Below are 18775 nucleotides of genomic sequence, written 5' to 3'. Positions count from 1 at the left end.
CTGACCTTGGCTTGGTATCAAGAGATCCCCAAATTTTCCACTTCTTATTAAATGATTGAACAGTACTGACTGGCATATTAAAGGCTTTGGATATATGGGTGGGGGGACCAAACAAAGGGGAACCTGTTAGTTAGATAAGTTTGCATAGAGGTTGGAACATTAACACCTAAAATTTGGGACTTTTTGGCATTCAATTTATAGTAGGAAACGGCACTAAATTCGTCCAGCAATTTCTGTGTCTCATGTAATGATGTCTTGGGGTTAGAGAGCATGAGCATGACATCATCCGCAAATAGGCTTATTTTGTGTTCAGTACCACCAATAGTGATGCCTGTAATGTTGGGATGAGATCGGAAGCTCTCCGCCAGTGGTTCCATAGGGAGCGTAAAAATAATGGGCATTAGGGGACACCCTTGCCTAGTTCTGTTAGTTATTCTTATCGGTTTGGAGGTAAGTCCTGAGGTGATTACAATGGCTGAGGGAGTGGAATAAAGGGATAGAATGGCTGTTTGTATCCATTTCTTAATCCTGAATTTACCAAGCACTGTCTTGGGGTATCCCCAGTGGACCCTATCAACCGCTTTCTCTGCATCCAAAGAGAGGAGCAGAGAAGGCGCCCGAGAGGGCCCAGCCTGGGAGATTAAATTAATGAGATGCCTAGTCCCTGTCAGGGGCCTGGCGACCTGGGACAAAGCCCACTTGGTTGGGGTGGATAAGATATGGTAAGATTTTTTTGTAGTCTGAGTGCTTAAAGTTTGGCAAATATCTTGACATCTGCATTCAGAAGAGATATGGGCCTGTAGTTTGCAGGGGAGGTGGGGTCTTTGTTGGGTTTAGGGATAGTCACGATCACAGCTCTTAACATTCCAGGTGGAAATGTACCAGAGGAGGAAATGAGATCGAAGATGGATTGTAGATAAGGAACAGTTTCAGTGAAAAGGTATTTATACTGGGGATTTGCGATTGGGTAATTTCTTGATGAGTGAGCAAATCTCCTTGGTAGTAAAAGGTTGGGAGATGGACTGGAGTTGGTCGTCATCAAGGTTAGGTAGTTTAATTTTACTTAAAAAGGTACTAATGAGCACAGGAGAGGGTTGGGGGGAAGAGTCATCACTACAGAGGTCATAAAGGGACTGGTAATAGTCCGCAAAAGCGTTGGCTATATCCTTTGGGTTAAATAGAGTATTCTTAGATTTAGGGTGAGTAATAGAAGTTATTTTTTGCTTAATCTTTTTTGCTTTTACTTTTTTGGCCAGCCAGGCTTCTGCTTTGTTATGGAGGCCGTAATATTTGGCTTTGAGGTATTTGAGATGGTTTTCAAATTTGTAAAAGTGCAGGGAACTTAATTTTTGCATGTCTTGCAAGATATCTTGTGTGAGACGGGGATTTGGGTTCAATTTATTGTCACGTTCTTTTAAGGTTATAGAATTCAGCACATCTTCAATCTGCCTCTTCTCTGTTTCTTGACAAATTAAGCCATTTTGATCAATAACCCCCTCATATAGACCTTATAGGTATTCCACAATGTAAATCTGTTGATTTCAGGAGTGTCATTATACCCAAAAAAGTCATGATGTTCTTGCACAATCTTTTGGTACAATTCCTTGTCCTCCAAAACTGAGGTGTTTAGTCTTCATAGTGGAGGGGGGAGTTATGAAATGTGTCATCAAACTCTAGTGTGATCGGGGCATGATCTGACAAAGCGATTGTACCAATGTCCGTACACAAAACATTTTGTAGAGATCCTTTATCTGTAAAGTAAAAATCAATGCGGAAGTAGGAAGAGTGAGCTGCAGACAAGAAAGTAAAATCCTTATTGGATCCATGGAAGCAACGCCAGATATCATACAGCTCATATTTATGTAGCAAGGGGGCAATTGAGTGACGAGTCTTCTAGCGGGGGTGGTGGAGTCATGGTGGGGTTCAGGATTGTATTAAAGTCTCCGCCAATAATAAGGATGCCTTGCATCACTTCCATAACCCTGGTGAACAGTGGAGTGGGGAATTTCCTCTGTTTAACGTTCGGAGCGTGGAAGTTAACTAGAGTAAAGACTGCTTGATTGAGCTTGCAAATGAGGCCTTGGGGATCTTGAATAGTGCATATATGATGAAATACCACAGAGTGCTTGACAGCAATAAAGACTCCACAGGCCTTCTTGGGGCCGTTGGCCATGTACAAGTGAGGAAAATGTCGAAAGGACACTCAATGGCATTTGTGGGCAGCAAAATGGGATTCCTGGGTAAAGAATATGTCAGCCTTGAGGGAGTGTGCTTCTTTCATCAGTGCTGCACGTTTAAAGGGGCTGTTGAGGCCCTTACAGTTCAGTGACATACATTTTAGAGGCATGAAGAATGGGTATTTATTAAGGTATTGTTGCAGAGAAAATCATTGTAGTGAGGAAAACAAGGAAAAGAGTACCTGTCATGTGGAGATTTCGGCAGCCGAGGATTGGTATGTAGTGCAGATTCAGTTGGTGGGTTGATTGGAGGGTCTCTTGTCGTGAGAAGCAGCAGGGGGAACATGTGCATTAATCCAGGTTGATTTCTGGTAGACATAGCATCTTAGGTGTTGACTAGGGAAGAGCTTTATGTTCAGGTCGAACACAAGTTCGGCTCGAAGATTGGCTGTTCGGCAAATTCGAAAGCCGTGGAACACCTTTAAAAGTCTATAGGAGAAATCAAAAGTGCTAATTTTAAAGGCTTATATGCAAGTTATTGTCATAAAAAGTGTTTGGGGACCTGGGTCCTGCCCCAGGGGACATGTATTGATGCAAAAAAAGTTTTAAAAAACAGTAGTTTTTTCGGGAGCAGTGATTTTAATAATGCTTAAAGTGAAACAATAAAAGTGAAATATTCCTTTAAATTTCATACCTGGGGGGTGTCTATAGTTTGCCTGTAAAGTGGTGCATGTTTCCCGTGTTTAGAACAGTCGGAGAGAAAAATTACATTTCTAAAGGAAAAAAGGTAATTTAAAAGTACTTGCGGCTATTAATGAATTGTCGGTCCCGGCAATACACATAAAAGTCATTGAAAAAAATGGCATGGGATTCCCCCACAGTCCATTACCAGGCCCTTTGGGTCTGGTATGAATATTAAGGGGAACCCCGAACCAAAATAAAAAAAAAAAATTGCGTGGGGGTCCCTCCAAATTCCATACCAGGCCCTTCAGGTCTGGTATGGATATTAAGGGAAACCCTGCGCCATAATTTAAAAAAAATGGCGTGGGGTCCCCTTCAAATTCCATACCAAACCTGAAGGGCCTGATATGGATTTTAAGGGGAACCCCACGCCAATTTTTTTTTTTTAAATGGCGTGAGAGTCCCCCCAAAAATCCATACCAGACCCTTATCCAAGTACGCAACCTGGCAGGCCGCAGGAAAAGAGGGGGGGCGAGAGAGCGCCCCCCTCCTGAACCGTACCAGGCCACATGCCCTCAACATGAGGAGGATGTCCCCATGTTGATGGGGACAAGGGCCTCATCCCCACAACCCTTGCCCGGTGGTTGTCGGGGTCTGCGAGCAGGGGGCTTATCGGAATCTGGAAGCCCCCTTTAACAAGGGGACCCCCAGATCCCGGCCTCCCTCCTGTGTGAAATGGTAACGGGTTACAAATGTACCCCTACCATTTCACCAAAAAAGTGTCCAAAATATGTTAAAAAAGACAATAGCCGGTTTTTGACTATTCCTTTATTAATGTCTTCTTCTTTCCCTGCTTCTTCTGGTCTACCTTCAGTTTTCTTCTTCTTCCTCCATGTTGTTCTCCCCCCCTTCTTCCTCTATCTTCCTCTGCTTCTTCCTCCAGTCCTCTGCTTCTTCCTCCGGTCTTCTCTGCCTGCATCTTCCTCTGGCATCTTCCCCGCTGCATCCTCCAGACCATCCGCCTCAATGGGAGTCTCCCGCTGTGTGAAGCTTCTGTTCTTGTGACAGCTCTTATATAACTGAGGGCGGGGCCACCCGGTGACCCCGCCCTCCTCTGACACCACGGGGAAAGCCATAGGGAAGTCCCCTGTATGTCGGAGGAGGCGGGGTCACCGGGTGGCCCTGCCCTCAGTTATATAAGAGCTGTCACAAGAACAGAAGCGTCACGCAGCGGGAGACTCCCATTGAGGCAGATCGTCCAGAGGATGAAGCGGGGAAGATGCCGGAGGAAGATGCCGGAGGAAGAAGCAGAGGACCGGAGGAAGAAGCAGAGGAAGATAGAGGAAGAAGCAGGGGAAGAACAACATGGAGGAAGAAGAAGAAAACTGAAGGAAGACCAGAAGAAGCGGGGGAAAGAAGAATATATTAATAAAGGAATTGTCAAAAACTGGCTATTGTCTTTATTAACTTTTTTGACTTTTTTGGTGAAATGGTAGGGGTACATTTGTACCTCGTTACCATTTCACACAGGGGGGGGGCCGGGATCTGGGGGTCCCCTTGTTAAAGGGGGCGTCCAGATTCCGATAAGCCCCCCCGCCCGCAGACCCCCACAACCACTGGGCAAGGGTTGTGGGGATGAGGCCCTTGTTCCCATTAACATGGGGACATCCTCCCCATGTTGAGGGCATGTGGCCTGGTACGGTTCAGGCGGGGGGTGCTCTCTCATCCCCCCTCTTTTCCTGCAGCCTGCCAGGTTGTGTGCTCGTATAAGGGTCTGGTATGGATTTTTGGGGGGACCCCCACACCATTTTTTTTTTATTTTGGCGCGGGATTCCCCTTAAAATCCATACCAGACCTAGAGGGTCTGGTATGGATTTTGAGGGGGACCCCCACGCCATTTTTTTCACATTTTGGCGCAGGGTTCCCCTTAATATCCATACCAGATTTGAAGGGCCTGGTATTGAATTTGGGGGGACCCCCATGCAATTTTTTTTTTAAATTTGGTTCAGGGTTCCCCTTAATATTCATACCAGACCCAAAGGGCCTGGTAATGGACTGTGGGGGAATCCCATGCTGTTTTTTTCAATGACTTTTATGTGTATTGCCGGGACCGACAATTCATTAATAGCCGCGAGTACTTTTAAATTACTTTTTTTCCTTTTGAAATGTCATTTTGCTCTCGGACTGTTCTAAACATGGGAAACACGCGCCACTTTACAGGCATACTATAGACACCCCCCCAGGTACGAAAGTTAAAGGAATATTTCACTTTTATTGTTTCACTTTAAGCATTATTAAAATCACTGCTCCCAAACAAAGACCTTTTTTAAAACTTTTTTTGCATTGATACATGTCCCCTGGGGCAGGACCTGGGTCCCCAAACACTTTTTATGACAATAGCTTGCATATAAGCCTTTAAAATTAGCACTATGATTATTCATGTTCGTGTCCCATAGACTTTAACGGTGTTCGTGTGTTCAAACAAATTTTTTGCTTGTTCGCATGTTCTGCTACGATCCGAACCAGGGGGCGTTCGGCCCATCCCTAGTGGTGACTGGGTGGATGTTAGGAGCTAGAGAAAAAAGGGTCAAACAAAGGAGAAACAAAGAACGCAGGCACAATTGACAGACAGAGCTGCTGTGGTGTCATGGGGGGGAATTTAGACTACCAGTGCTATGCACTGAGCCAACGAACCCCAAAAAAAAGAGGAGTAAGCCAAGTGGTTGAGCTCCCAGCCTCACGCTAGTACAGAGGTTATGCTGGTGGGGGGAGGTCTAGTTGCAAATAGGAGATCTATGTCAGGGCCAGTCCGCTTGCGACTGTTCCGGGGAAGGCAGAGCAGGAGGCTGCACATCTGCAGGGAGTAGTTGGATGCCTTTTCCACACTGTATATGGGATAGGTTTTGCCGTTACAAATGAACAGCAGCTTTGTAGGGAAGCCCCATCGGTAAATTATGCTATTGTTGCAAAGGAATTTTGTGAGCGGGTTGAGCTTCTTTCTGTTCATTGCTGTCTGTTGCGATTTGTCTGTATATAAGGAGATGCCATTAAATTCTTCTGGTACTGCAGGGCTCTGTGTCTCTGGGTGCAGTGTCAAGTAGAAATTTAGGTTTAGAAGTCTTCTGGGCCAGACGGACTCCCAACAGAGTTTTATAGGTGGTACAGGGAGGTGTTGCTCCCAGAACTGCTGAGGATGTTAGGGGAGGTGGCAGCAGGGGGGAGGGTGCCTTCCTCGATGACAGAGGCCACAATAATAGTCATGCTAAAAGAGGGGAAAGATCAAATGGACACTTCATCTTATAGACCAATATCACTGCTATGTTCAGACGCTAAAATATTGGCAAGGGTGCTGACAGCTAGGGTGAATAAATGCATACAAAAGCTTATACACCCAGATCAATCTGGGTTTATCCCCAATAGATCCACTAGTATCAACATTAGGAGGGTGTATTTGAACTTGCAGATTCCGACGGTAAATATGGGTTCACGAGCTGTCCTTTCCTCAGATGCCGCCAGTGCCTTTGATAGCTTGGAGTGGGACTATCTGTGGCGGGCCTTGGAGACATTCAGGTTCGGACTTATTTTTTGTAAGCTGGTTAAAAGCACTTTATAATGCCCAATGAGCCAAGATAAGAATTAACAATGCATGCTCTGAGTCGATCCAGCTTGAGAGAGGGACGAGACAGGGATGTCCCCTGTCGCCCCTGCTTTTTGATTTGGTGATAGAGCCATTAGCAATAGTGATTAGATCAGCAGGGGGGATACAGGGATTCAAAAGGGAGACGGGGGAAGACAGGATAGCATTATATGAAGATGACATCCTTCTTACAACAAGAGGCCAAATGGATCTATAACTAAAAGGTGACTGAATTTCCAGGGTTAAACACAGCACTTACTTTTAAACCATTTCTTTAAAAATGTAATATCCTTAAAACGAGACCACTTTTGATTTGTCAATGCTATATATTAGAGCCCAATTTCGGTATAATGTCATGACTGGACTTCTAATAGAAGTCTAATTAAAATAGACTATATGATATATGTATTTTGTATTTTTGTAATTTTATTGAGTACTGTACAATGTTTATTTGTTTGTTTATTTACATTCTATTGCTGGTGTATGGCTTTCAGGCATTACTGGGACTTTTTGATCCAATGTTTGGTGTTGTTGTATGGTGAGACATTCGGGTGCCCCTGGTGGACGAGGAGGTTTTTCTTTTCCTCGGTATCTGGCCGTTGTTTTCCCTTTGACAGGCAGGAGGCGCTGTGCGTGTCCCTCTCACCACATTGCTTGTCAAACTATGCGGGTGGTGCTATGTGGTTACTGTGCATTTGCTCCTACAGGGGCACCCGGGCCGGATATGACGTCAGTGAGCCGCATCTGGCTCAGTCATGTCCGGGGGGATCATGCTCATAAGGTGACAAGAGTTGGGGAATACAAACGCATACTCGGCTGGTGGAGAATAGTGGCACAGAGGCTGGGACAATCACGTTATCCCTTATAAGGTGACTATATGAAAGCTAGGCTAGCTGTATACTTAGTGATGCATGGGCACTATTCAGTGCCCAATGCAGGATTGGATACATGTGACACTATCATTATTGTGGTGGGTTTGGCTGTTGCTATTTGGGGAGGATGGTACTGGTTGGCCACCATTGTGAGATACTGTGAATGTGATTATGTGGTGGCTTCTGTTAGATATTGCCACACACATGAAGGTGCAAGGGTGCATCCAGGGGGGTTGATGACCCAGGTATGTATGCAGGATCTGGGATGTGGTTTTGTTTGGTCCTGGGATCCATGGTCATATGGATGTGAGGTATGATGTGAGTCTGTTATTGTGTTATGTTATGACTGTTAAGGCTGCAGTGACAATGGGGTTGTGTTGACTGCCCATGGATTGGCTTGCGTATTGGCATGGGTTGGATAGGGCCCAGTGAGATGTGTGCTTCCTGTGGAGATGGTGAGGGGATGTTTGCATTATATTTAAGATCATTGCGATTGGATCCCCTCCTTGTGAATGCTGATTGGATGCACTTAGTATGTGTGTATGGTACAGATGCAGTCATATGCCTACATAGATGTCCCTCTGATCATGACTGCCTGTGGTACCTTAAAATAAAGAGTTATTGGACATTTGTTTATGCAGATTACTGATAGTGATGAGAACAGATGGTGATGTATTTTTTGTATCTGAATGCATTATTCTGGCATTATAGGTACTGTATCAGGTGATGCCTATCCGATTGTCTTGGTCACGATCCGATGCCCACCAGACTAGGCCAGTAGTTTTGACATTATTGACCACTAGCCGGATGATGGTTTGATTCTCCCTGTGATGCTGGGGGTCATATTCAGTTCATGTTATAATTGGCGAGCACTTAATACATGATAAATGTTCACTAATAAAGTCATTGAAATTGTTAAAAATGTGATCATAATGATGTGTTTGGTAATTTGATTGACAAATCTAGATGCATGTAGAGTTGCCCAGAAGAAGCAGACTCTTGGATCTGTGAATAGCATTGGAATCCTCCATGCACCAGCATCTTCTAAAGTTTTAATAGGATCTAAGTATCGATATTGGCGAAAGACATATGTGACTTATGCCCCGTACACACGGTCGGATTTTCCGATGGAAAATGACCGATCGGAGCGTGTTGTCGAAAATTCCGACCGTGTGTGGGCTCCATCGGACATTTTCCATCGGATTTTCCGACACACAAAGTTGGAGAGCAGGAGATAAAATTTTCCGACAACAAAATCCGTTGTCGGAAATTCCGATCGTGTGTACACAAATCCGACGGACAAAGTGCCACGCATGCTCAGAATAAATAAAGAGATGAAAGCTATTGGCCACTGCCCCGTTTATAGTCCCAACGTACGTGTTTTACGTCACCGCGTTTAGAACGATCGTATATTCCGACAACTTTGTGTGACCGTGTGTATGCAAGAAAAGTTTGAGCTAACATCCGTCTGAAAAAATCCTAGGATTTTGTTGTCGGAATGTCCGAACAAAGTCCGACCGTGTGTACGCCCTATTAGTGTTTTTGTCAATTTTTATGTTATTTATGTATGTACAATAAATTAATTTTTACCATTTACATTCTTGTGTGCTCACCCCAATGACAGCTTCACGTCCTTTAAAGTCCCATTATCTGATAGGAGAGTGGGTTCTCCTTACAATTTGTTTGATACTACCTAGGGATGTGGATGTGATTAACTGTCTCTAGAACAGGTCTTATATATTTATTTTATGTCCACCAATATTTGCTATGCCCGCCAATCTACCACCCCGCATCTACCCACTTCTAATTTTGGCCATACATGCAATGAGATTCCTCCATTTACATCAATCGATGAACAAAATATACCAAGACAGTCCATAAGTAGGTTTTCTGGATTTAAAAAGGCCACATGATTGGTTAAACACCTAGTAGTGAGATTTTTAATTACAAATTAGCTGTGTAAAACTTAGCTTTACCTCAACATTGTTTCTACTGTTTTATATATCCCTCAGGAAGCATTGCCTAAAAGTCTTTCACTCTGTATGTAATGTTAAGCTGATTACATGTATGAATATTTAAAAAATAATTTACATATATATAGAAATCGTTGACTTACTGTTTTGAAAAAAAAAACTTTTTGTAGCCCATCTTTCCTGTATTACGTGAACCTCCTAGCTTTCATTTCCGCAATTGATAATATTAACCAGGATCCAGACATCTTACCCAATATCACTCTTGGCTTCCATCTATATGATTCATGGTTGGAACCCAGAAAGGCTGTACAGAGTGTTCTGCAAATCTTATCTGGACCAAATGGGACATTTCCTAATTATTCCTGTAAAGGACAAGGCATGCTGGCTGGTGTTATTGGAGATCACCATTCATCCACTACAATCCCAATAGCCCAAATCCTTGGATTGTACAGGTACACACAGGTGAGTGAAAACTACTTGTATTTTTTTTAATACTATTCTAAGTCAACAGAGACAATAATATACATTTTACAAAAACATGCCAGTCTGTGAAAGTTAAAGTGTATATAAACTCTAATGCCGCGTACACACGAGCTGACTTTTCGACCGGACTGGTCCGACGGACCGAGTCCGGCAGACAATTCGACCATGTGTGGGCTTCATCGGACCTGCAGCGGACTTTTTCAGTCGACAATCTGACGGACTTTAGATTTGGAACATGTTTCAAATTTGTCCGATGGACTCGAGTCTGGCTATCAACTTCCTTATTTTAGTCCAGTCGTACGTCATCACGTGCAAATCCGTCGGAATTTGGTGTGATCGTGTGTAGGCAAGTCCGTTCGTTCAAAAGTCCATCGGAAGTCCGTCGAAAGTCCGTCATGTGTATGCGGCATACCAGTTAATGTGTTTGTAAATGCAAAGTCAGTTAAACCAATGAAAAACACACCTGGAACCATCACTAAGGTTTTTTCCCTACTTTTCATCATTAAAATCCAATGCAATGACATTTTTTTAGGTCTTGTATCTATGGTCATGTGGCTGTTTGGTCCCTTCTTCTCCTGCAACTTGGAGTGCTAGGGGCAGAGACTGCAGAACACCAATTCGAGTGATGAGCGCTGGGCTATGGGAATTTTACACTCTTACCCACCCTTGTTAGTCTCCCATTTGCCTACTTTACTAACAGCACTGTTTGACGTGGTGGGTGGGGGTATTTGATTTACAGTGGCTCCTCCTGTCATTACTAGTGATGGGCTGAACACCCCCGGTTCGATTCACACCAGAACATGTTGATGGGGACAAGGGCCTCTTCCCAACACCCCTAGGTGGTGGTTGAGGAGGTCTGTATGACTATTCAGAATCTTGAAGCCCCATTTAACAAGGGGGGCCCCAGATCCCAGCCCCCCTATGTGAATGAGTATAGGGTACATTGTACTCCTATTTATTCACCAAAAAAGTATTAAAAATAAATAAAGACAGAAGTCAGTTTTTCATAATTCCTTTATTAAAAAATAAAAATACATTATTTTTTATTTTAAGGTTTAAGGTTATTAGTAGTGTACCCCAAAGTTCAGTGTTGGGACCCTTACTTTTTCTCATTCAAATGTTTTATTGAAAGATCATCAGAAAACATTAGATGCAATAGACAATGAAGGAATTTTACAAACCTATTGAGTTAAGCATATTCCATATAGGTATATTACTAGGTGAACATGACAATCCGATGAAAAAGACAAGACAAATCATAGCAGTACATTTATAACTTTTCAAACTTTTAAAGTTAGACACAAATATATATATATATATATTTTTTTTTTTCATTTTAGAAAAAATGTAAAGTTAGAATTTCTACCACATTGGAATAAAATATTTATCCTACTGCTGAGTTGCGGTCTATTTACAGCACTAGTAGTATGTGATGTCGTATAAACCTAATAGAATTGAGAAAAAAGGTATTGAGGGTGAAAATAAAGAGAGAAAAGAAAAAAAAAAAAAGGGGGGGGTTATAGAGAGGAAAGAAAAGATAGGAAATAGGAGGAAGAGTGGATAGAGGGTCCCTGAAGACATAACTACTCCCCATAGTATAATGGTGCATCCCTAAATTCGAATATCATCTACCAAGATAAAAGTACTCGATCTTCGAAGTCTGGTGGCAAACAGTGCTTGATCCATGGTCCCCATATAGTGAAAAAGTTGCTTACGTTTTTTTTATCCAAGGTTTCCATCTTTGCATGTAACAGAGTTTGGTTCATTCTGTGTTTGGTCTCAGCTATATTCAATATAGGAGTTCTCTATGCTTTAGCTATGGTCTACTTAGCGGCCGTCATGAGCTGAATAAGTAATTTGAACTGTTTATGTGTTAAAAATTCTGGTCTTAGATTTAAAAGGACCATAACTGGATTAATGTATCCTTTGTGTTCAGAAGAGTGGTATAGAATTTTTTTATTTGTGGATAACGGAATATCTCATACTGGGGGAGTCCATAGGATTTACATAATTCTGAAAAGGCAAGAACTGAATTAGCTGAAATCATGTTGTATAATCGCAAGATTCCTACTGTGGCCCAAACTCTGAAAGCCATGGGAGATACCCATGCTGGGTATAAGGCCAGATTTCTGTGGAATGACAGAAGCGAATTATGTGGAGATTGTAGACCATGTGAGTTTTTTTTGCCTGTCCCATATTGATAAAGAATGTTTAGTGATTGGGTTAATAAAGCCTTACGCTCCCCTGGTTGTAACCAAAGGATATTGGAGATTGAGAAAGGGTCACAGTCCACTGCTTCTATTGCAACCCAAAGAGGGATCTCTTTCGTAGCTTGATATTTTGACAAATGTGCCAATTGAGCAGCCTTATAATATGATGTAAAATTAGGAAAGCCCAAACCGCCGTGCACTTTGGGGAGATACAAGGCTTCTCAAATTCAAAATGCTAACCGTAACATACAAGGCCATCCACAACATCGCCCCCAGCTACATCACCAACCTCATTTGCAGATATCGCCCAAATCGTCCCCTCCGCTCCTCCCAGGACCTCCTGCTCTCTAGCTCCCTTGTTACCTCCTCTCATGCTCATTTTCAGGACTTCTCCAGAGCCTCTCCCATCCTCTTTAATTCCCTGCCCCAGTATATCCGATCAGCCTGTAACCTGTCCACCTTTAGGAGATCCCTGAAAATACACTTATTCAGGGAAGCCTATCCCATACCCACCTAACAACCCCATCAAATCACTCCCCGCATCTATTACCTTTTGTACCACTACCCCTTCCCTTTAGAATGTAAGCTCTACAAGCAGGGCCCTCCTGTCTCTTCTGTATTGTACTGTAATTGTGCTGTCCCCTCTCTACATTGTAAAGCGCTGCATAAACTGTTGGTGCTATATAAATCAATAATAATAATAATAATAATAATAATAGGTAATCTCGGTTTAATCTTTTCCCATGTGAATTGTATTGCTCTCTGTTGTATGATTCTTAAAAAATGAGCAGGAACTGATATTGGGAGGACTCTGAATAAATATAAAAACTTGGTAGTATAGCCATTTTGATAATGTTTATTTTCCCGAACCAAGAAAGTGGGATGGATGACCATTTTAACAGCAAGTTCGTAGTTTGTTTCAATAAGGCTGGATAATTGGCTGTGCATAAAGCTGTAATGTTGGCAGTGAGATGGATACCTAAATAAGGGAGACTATGTTTAGCCCATTTAAAAGGAAATGCCTCTTGAACCATATCTCTTTATCAGCTAACAAGATGTTCAATGCCATAGATTTCTTGACATTAACATTAAGACCAGAAATAGATGAAAACCTATTAAGTATATTTATAAGGTTGGGGCAGAAATCTGTGGGGCAGATAAAAATAGAAGAATCCGCAAACAAGCATATTTTGTGATGACATCCACCTAGTTCTTTACCTGTGATGGAAGGTTCAGTCCTGATACGCTGAGCCGAGGGTTCAATAAGTAGGGCAAACAAGAGAGGAGAGAGTGGGAATTCCTGACGTGTGCCCCTTCCTATATTGGTTGCAACCGATTTATAACCCGCATATTTAATATAAGCCTTAGGCTTATTATATAATGCAGAGATACATTGCATGAATTGTGGACCAAAGCCCTATTTTCTAAGGGTAAAGTGCATATAGGACCATGATATAGTGTTGAATGCTGTTTTTATGTTTAATGAAAGAAAGCATGATGGAATACGATGTGTTTTGGCAGCGTGGGATAGGAGGACCGCTCCTCGAATATTACCGCTAGCTTGTCGAAATGGCATAAAGCCTACCTGGTCGTGATGTATAAGATTTTCAATAAATTTGTTTAACCTATTATCAAGAATTTTAGATAAAATCTTAATGTCCCAATTCAATAGGGAGTTTTGAAGATAATTAGACCAAATTGTATTATCAGTTTGAGGTTTGGGGGAGCATGCAAATAATAGCTGTCAGAGTTTCCTGTCTAAAGGAGTGTCTTTTGAGGAGAGCATTGAAGGCATTAGCTAAGACGGGAAAATAGAGCGCAGAGAATCCATCCGGACCGGGTCTTTTATTTGATTTCAATGTTTTTATAGCGTTTGACACCTCGATAGCCGAAATAGGACCCTCAAGCGTTTCTAATTGCGATTGAGATAATGTTGGAAGAGAGACAAAGAGAAAAGAAATAGTCTGCTTTGGAGGTATCCATCTCACTATCAGATGAATATAGGGTAGCCAAGTGTGATCTAAACTTTTGGAGTATCTTCACTGGGTCATTGAAATATCTGTCTCTGGCCAATTAAGGCGTAATGGTTTGGTGGGTTTGTGGAATGATTTGAGTCTATGGGCCAAAAGTGTATTTGGTTTATTGGATTTAATGTAGTAATTGTCGCGAGAACGTTTAGGAGTTTTATCAGCTGACTCTGTGAGAAACAAATCAAGTTCCCGTTTAGCCTTGTTCAACTTCAATTGTAGTGCTGGAGAAGGATTATTTTGAAAGACCATAAAACATACGTTGAAGTCTGCTTCAAGTTTGCTGCAATGGGCTTTACGCTCCTTATTAAAAAGTGCAGCTTGTCTTAAAACTATACCACCAAGAACTGGTTTGTGTGCCTCCCACAGAGTGAGGGGAGATATGTCCGGGGTAGAATTATGCGCTAGATATTCCTTAAGTGCAAGTTCAATATCTAGTCTATGTGTTGCATTTTAAAGAAGAGAGTCTTTGAGAATCCATGTGGGATCATATACTTTTGGAAACGCAGAAGCTATGACAGTGTATACTGCACTATGGTCTGACCATGTGACAGGTATGATCTTGGACGCCAAGATCTCTGGTGCCATACCTATGGTTAAAAATATATGATTAATTTGTGAAAATGAATTGTGAGGATAAGAGTAGTGTGTACATTGTCATTTGGTTGGATTCAGCCCAAGAATCCACTAAATTGTGATTTGCAATTGTGAAAAAGAGTGCCTATTGGGACTGTGTCATGGTTATGCAATAGAGTTTCTGTCAGCTTACCTGTCTCCATGTGTTCATCTCTAGAGACCAGCTGACCCTCACCTGACTGCTTTTGTAGACTCTTCTCTAGTGTGGCTCCCCCCCAGCTCCTATCAGGGAACCCTATATTAACCTGTGCACTGCAAGCCAGCAGTGCTGATCAACCATTGTGTGTTAGCTTTCATGTGTACTTGCTGTGTTTCCTAAGTCTGATTCCAGTTACCGACTTTGACCTGTTCTTAACTATTCCTGTCTGCTCGTGACCCTGACCTTTGGCGTGTCCCCGACCATCCCTGTTTGCCTGTGACCCTGAACCTTGGCGTGAACTCTGTTGTCCTTGTATGCTTGTGGCCCCGACCTTGGCTTGTCCCTTACTTTCCTTGTTGTTCCAGCCTGCTGCCTCCTTCATCTTCTCCTGTAGTCTACCGTGAGCATGAGCTGTGAAACCCTGGGGGCCACGACCTGGAGCCAGACTGCAGCGCAGTCCATCCTCCTCACTGGAGGCTCTGGTGAACACCTGCTGGCTCTTAGACTCTGCGCCCTGGGGAATCTATGCTCTAGCTCCCAGTGGGATCTGTGTCAGTCATCCAGTAGATCTGCTTCCTGAACCTCCCAGGGTTCAATCCACAGCAGTCAGTCCTAGGGTCCACTACCTTGCGGTGCACTTCTGACTCCTACAGAGTGCATCTGTCACCTAGCCTCAAGGTGACCTGACAGACTGTTTGACTGAGGGATTGGGGATTTGTCTAAAAAGGGAAAGAGGGTCTGAATTGAGTCTCCACAGATAATTACTGTACCTATTTTGTGGGAATCCACCACCTGTAAAAGATGTAAAAGTAAAGATGTAGGCCTTTTATTGGGGGCATAATATGACACTATTGTAACAGCAGAGTCTAATAAATATCCTGACAGGGTCAAATATCGACCTTCTGGGTCTTTAATTTCTTTTAAAATTGTAAATGGAGTACTGCGATGAAAAGCTACAAGAATACCATGCTGCTTAGTCGAGGTGGAGGCTGTAAATACTTGAGGATACAGTGTGCTAAAAAATTTAGGGGTGGATTGTGTTGTAAAGTGTGTTTCTTGGAGGCATAGAATATGGGCCTTCCTAGAGGCAAAGGATCGGAAGGCTTTGGTGCATGTTTGTGGAATGTTAAATCCCTGTACATTTAGGGATAGTACATTTAAGGGGGCCATGAATCTGTCGATTTATAAGGTATATTGTCTGGTAGTTCAGAACGATGTTTGGAAGAACCTGCCTTCGGCGGTGGCAAATTAAAGAAAGATTGAGAGAAAGTAGAGGGGATCATAGGGGAAATTGAAATTTTTTATGTCAAGTTAATTAGATAAAATATGTATAACCATGTAACTTGTTCGTGGGGGGGGGGGGTGCCTTTCCTCCAATCAGCTGTTTCACAGTGAATAGTTATAAACAATGGATCGCTAAACATAAATCATATAAATATAAATAAATATGAATCATTAAGTGAAAAAAATAGACCTTGTGATGTTAGGAAAATATATCGACAACCACCAAAGCCAATGTAATGGTATGCAGACTTATAGGGCCTTTTAGAGTCTGAAGTCTGTGCGGGCAGGGAGGTAGGTACTGTGAACAGTGCGGTGGCTCCGTCCAGTCCAGACACATTGGAGGGGGGATGACAGCGGATGGCTCAAAGGTCCAGGCTCCTCACTGTCACACCTGCTTTTTTTGCAGGTGTGACAGTGAGGAGCCCGGACTTGTGAGTCATCTGCTGTCATCCCCCCCTCTGGTGTATCTGGACTGGACGGAGCCGCTGCACTGCTCACAGTACCTACTGGTCTGCCCGCTCAGACTTCAGACTCTGAAAGGCCCTACATGTCTGCATACCATTACATTGGCTTTGGTGGTTGTCTGTATATTTTCCTAACATCACAAGGTCCATTTTCAAAGATTCCAGTGAAGTTTCTATATTAGGGTGTTGAGACACCACTGCCCGTTTGACCCATTTGGTATGTGCTAAAGTTTATCCAAATATTCCGGTAAGCCTCCTTATATTCTATTTGGTGGCGGAAGGTTTTCAAAGCGATGATTTACAGTATTTTCACTTGGGTGATTTACTACCACTATTTGAACCAAGAATATATGGACTCACTTCTCTCAAATATGAACTGTTCATGAGTTCTCTTATTTATATATATTTTTTCACTTAATGATTCATATTTATTTATATTTATATGATTTATGTTTAGCGCTGCACTGTTTATACCTATTCCTTTTGCACAAGTTGTCCCTTGTAGTGCTGGCTGCTTTGTATTTGTTATTATTTATATTTTTGAACATTAAGCGCAGTTTAACACTATATTACTTAGCTGTCTCACAGTGTACAGCAATAATCCCCTCCTAGAGGGGATTGAGAAGGAGAAAATTCTAACTGAATGTGCACTTTCTAAACAGTATATAAATGTGAAGACAGCATATATACATGTAAAATTTATATAGGGAGATTTATTTCATCTCTGTGTATCATCTGAAGCTGTTCACTTCACTTGGTATATGTGAGGGTTTGCATCCACTTTAAGATAAGCAAACTGAGGGTAGCAAGTAGGGAGCACAAAGAACATCCCTGGAGGATAAGGAAAGCCAATATAATTGCATTACTATAAGTATTTACAGTATATAACAAGAACATAATTACCCACACAGGAAGTGTAGGTCCTAATATTCTGGAGTGGGATAACTGAGAAAGAACCCAAACAAAATGGAAATGAAAGTTAATGACTATAAATATAAGCCTCAATAATCAATAATTTAATCCAAAAAAATATAATCCAAAAAGTATGTTAAGGCAGGGAAGAACTAAAAAACCTAATATCTTGACCATATCCTGGTCTCCCCCATCATCAACCCGTCAGCACAAAAAGCATCTATTATTGACACTGCATGGTTGGACCACTCGCTGATATTACTCTCCCTACAGAACACACTCACCAGGACACAACTGTCACACTGGCGCCTAAACGAATCACTTCTCAGTAACCCCGTTTACACCACAGAGATAGAAAACGCCCTCAAGGAATACTGTCACATACCTGGTATCAGAGCCCAACTGTAGAAGGAGACCTCTCTTACAGCCCTGGCTTGGGGACCACTGGGGTTGCAACAGTGGTACAGGAGCGCAGTGAGGTAGGAGTGCCTGTATGATCCATGGTAGCTGATGCAGGTGGTAGAGGTGATCCACCGGACAGACTGGTAGCAGAAGCAGTAGGAAGCGGTGGAATAGGTGCGGGTCAGCGACTTCTGGATCTAGGCGGAGCTGGATCAGGAACGGACTAAGCAGAGTGAGACAAGCCGGGTCATAACGGGCAACAGGTAGTACAATCAGCAGGCAAAGGGTAGTCAGCAGTCAGGCAGAGGTTCGGCAATGGGAGATCAATGGTTTCAGAAGTAGCAAGGCCAAGCAGGCCGGGTCAGGAGAGGAGAAGGCAGCGGTAGTCAACGAGGCAAGGTCAGGTAACACAGCAGGTTTAGGATCAGACTCAGGTTTAGACTGAAGATCAGACAGCACTGTACCAGAGCAGCTGCTGGCTTTTAAAGGGGAACTGGCACCAAGCCGAGTCAGCGCGTACGCACGCCTGCCGCGTGCTCTCGCACACGTGCGCCCACCTCGTCACTCTGCGCGCGCTCACGCACCGCTGCCTGGTACAGCGCACTCCCATAGGAACATGTGTGCGCATGTGCACACGCCTGAGTGTCTGTCCTGCCACAGGGTATCCCTGACATTGCCCCCCCAAGGGGCAACCTCCAGGTGCCCAACAGGTTCTCTTTATCAGGGTGAGCAAGAAAAAAGGCACAAACTAACCTTCTTGCATGGATATTGCATGCGGGATCCCAGGAATTGTCCTCCAGGCCGTATCCCTTCCATTTAACCAGAAATTGTACCTGATTCCGCCTTCTCCTGCAATCCAAGATAGCCTCCACTTCATA

At 43.0% G+C, this 18775-nt stretch overlaps 1 protein-coding gene across 1 annotated transcript in view; it reads left to right on the top strand.

The window, feature by feature from the left end:
* Positions 1 to 18775, top strand: part of LOC141131268 (vomeronasal type-2 receptor 26-like) — a 233735-nt gene that overhangs the window by 69817 nt on the left and 145143 nt on the right. Inside the window, exon 2 of the mRNA XM_073618775.1 lies at positions 9511 to 9802. Coding sequence (XP_073474876.1) covers positions 9511 to 9802 — 292 coding nt within the window. The remainder of the gene's footprint in view (positions 1 to 9510; positions 9803 to 18775) is intronic.

This window comes from Aquarana catesbeiana, linkage group LG01 (assembly GCF_042186555.1).
Source record: "Aquarana catesbeiana isolate 2022-GZ linkage group LG01, ASM4218655v1, whole genome shotgun sequence".
In the NCBI taxonomy this organism is placed as follows: domain Eukaryota; kingdom Metazoa; phylum Chordata; class Amphibia; order Anura; family Ranidae; genus Aquarana; species Aquarana catesbeiana.
The sequence above is the reverse complement of the archived record's forward strand: the minus strand, read 5'-3'. Positions and strand labels throughout refer to the sequence as shown.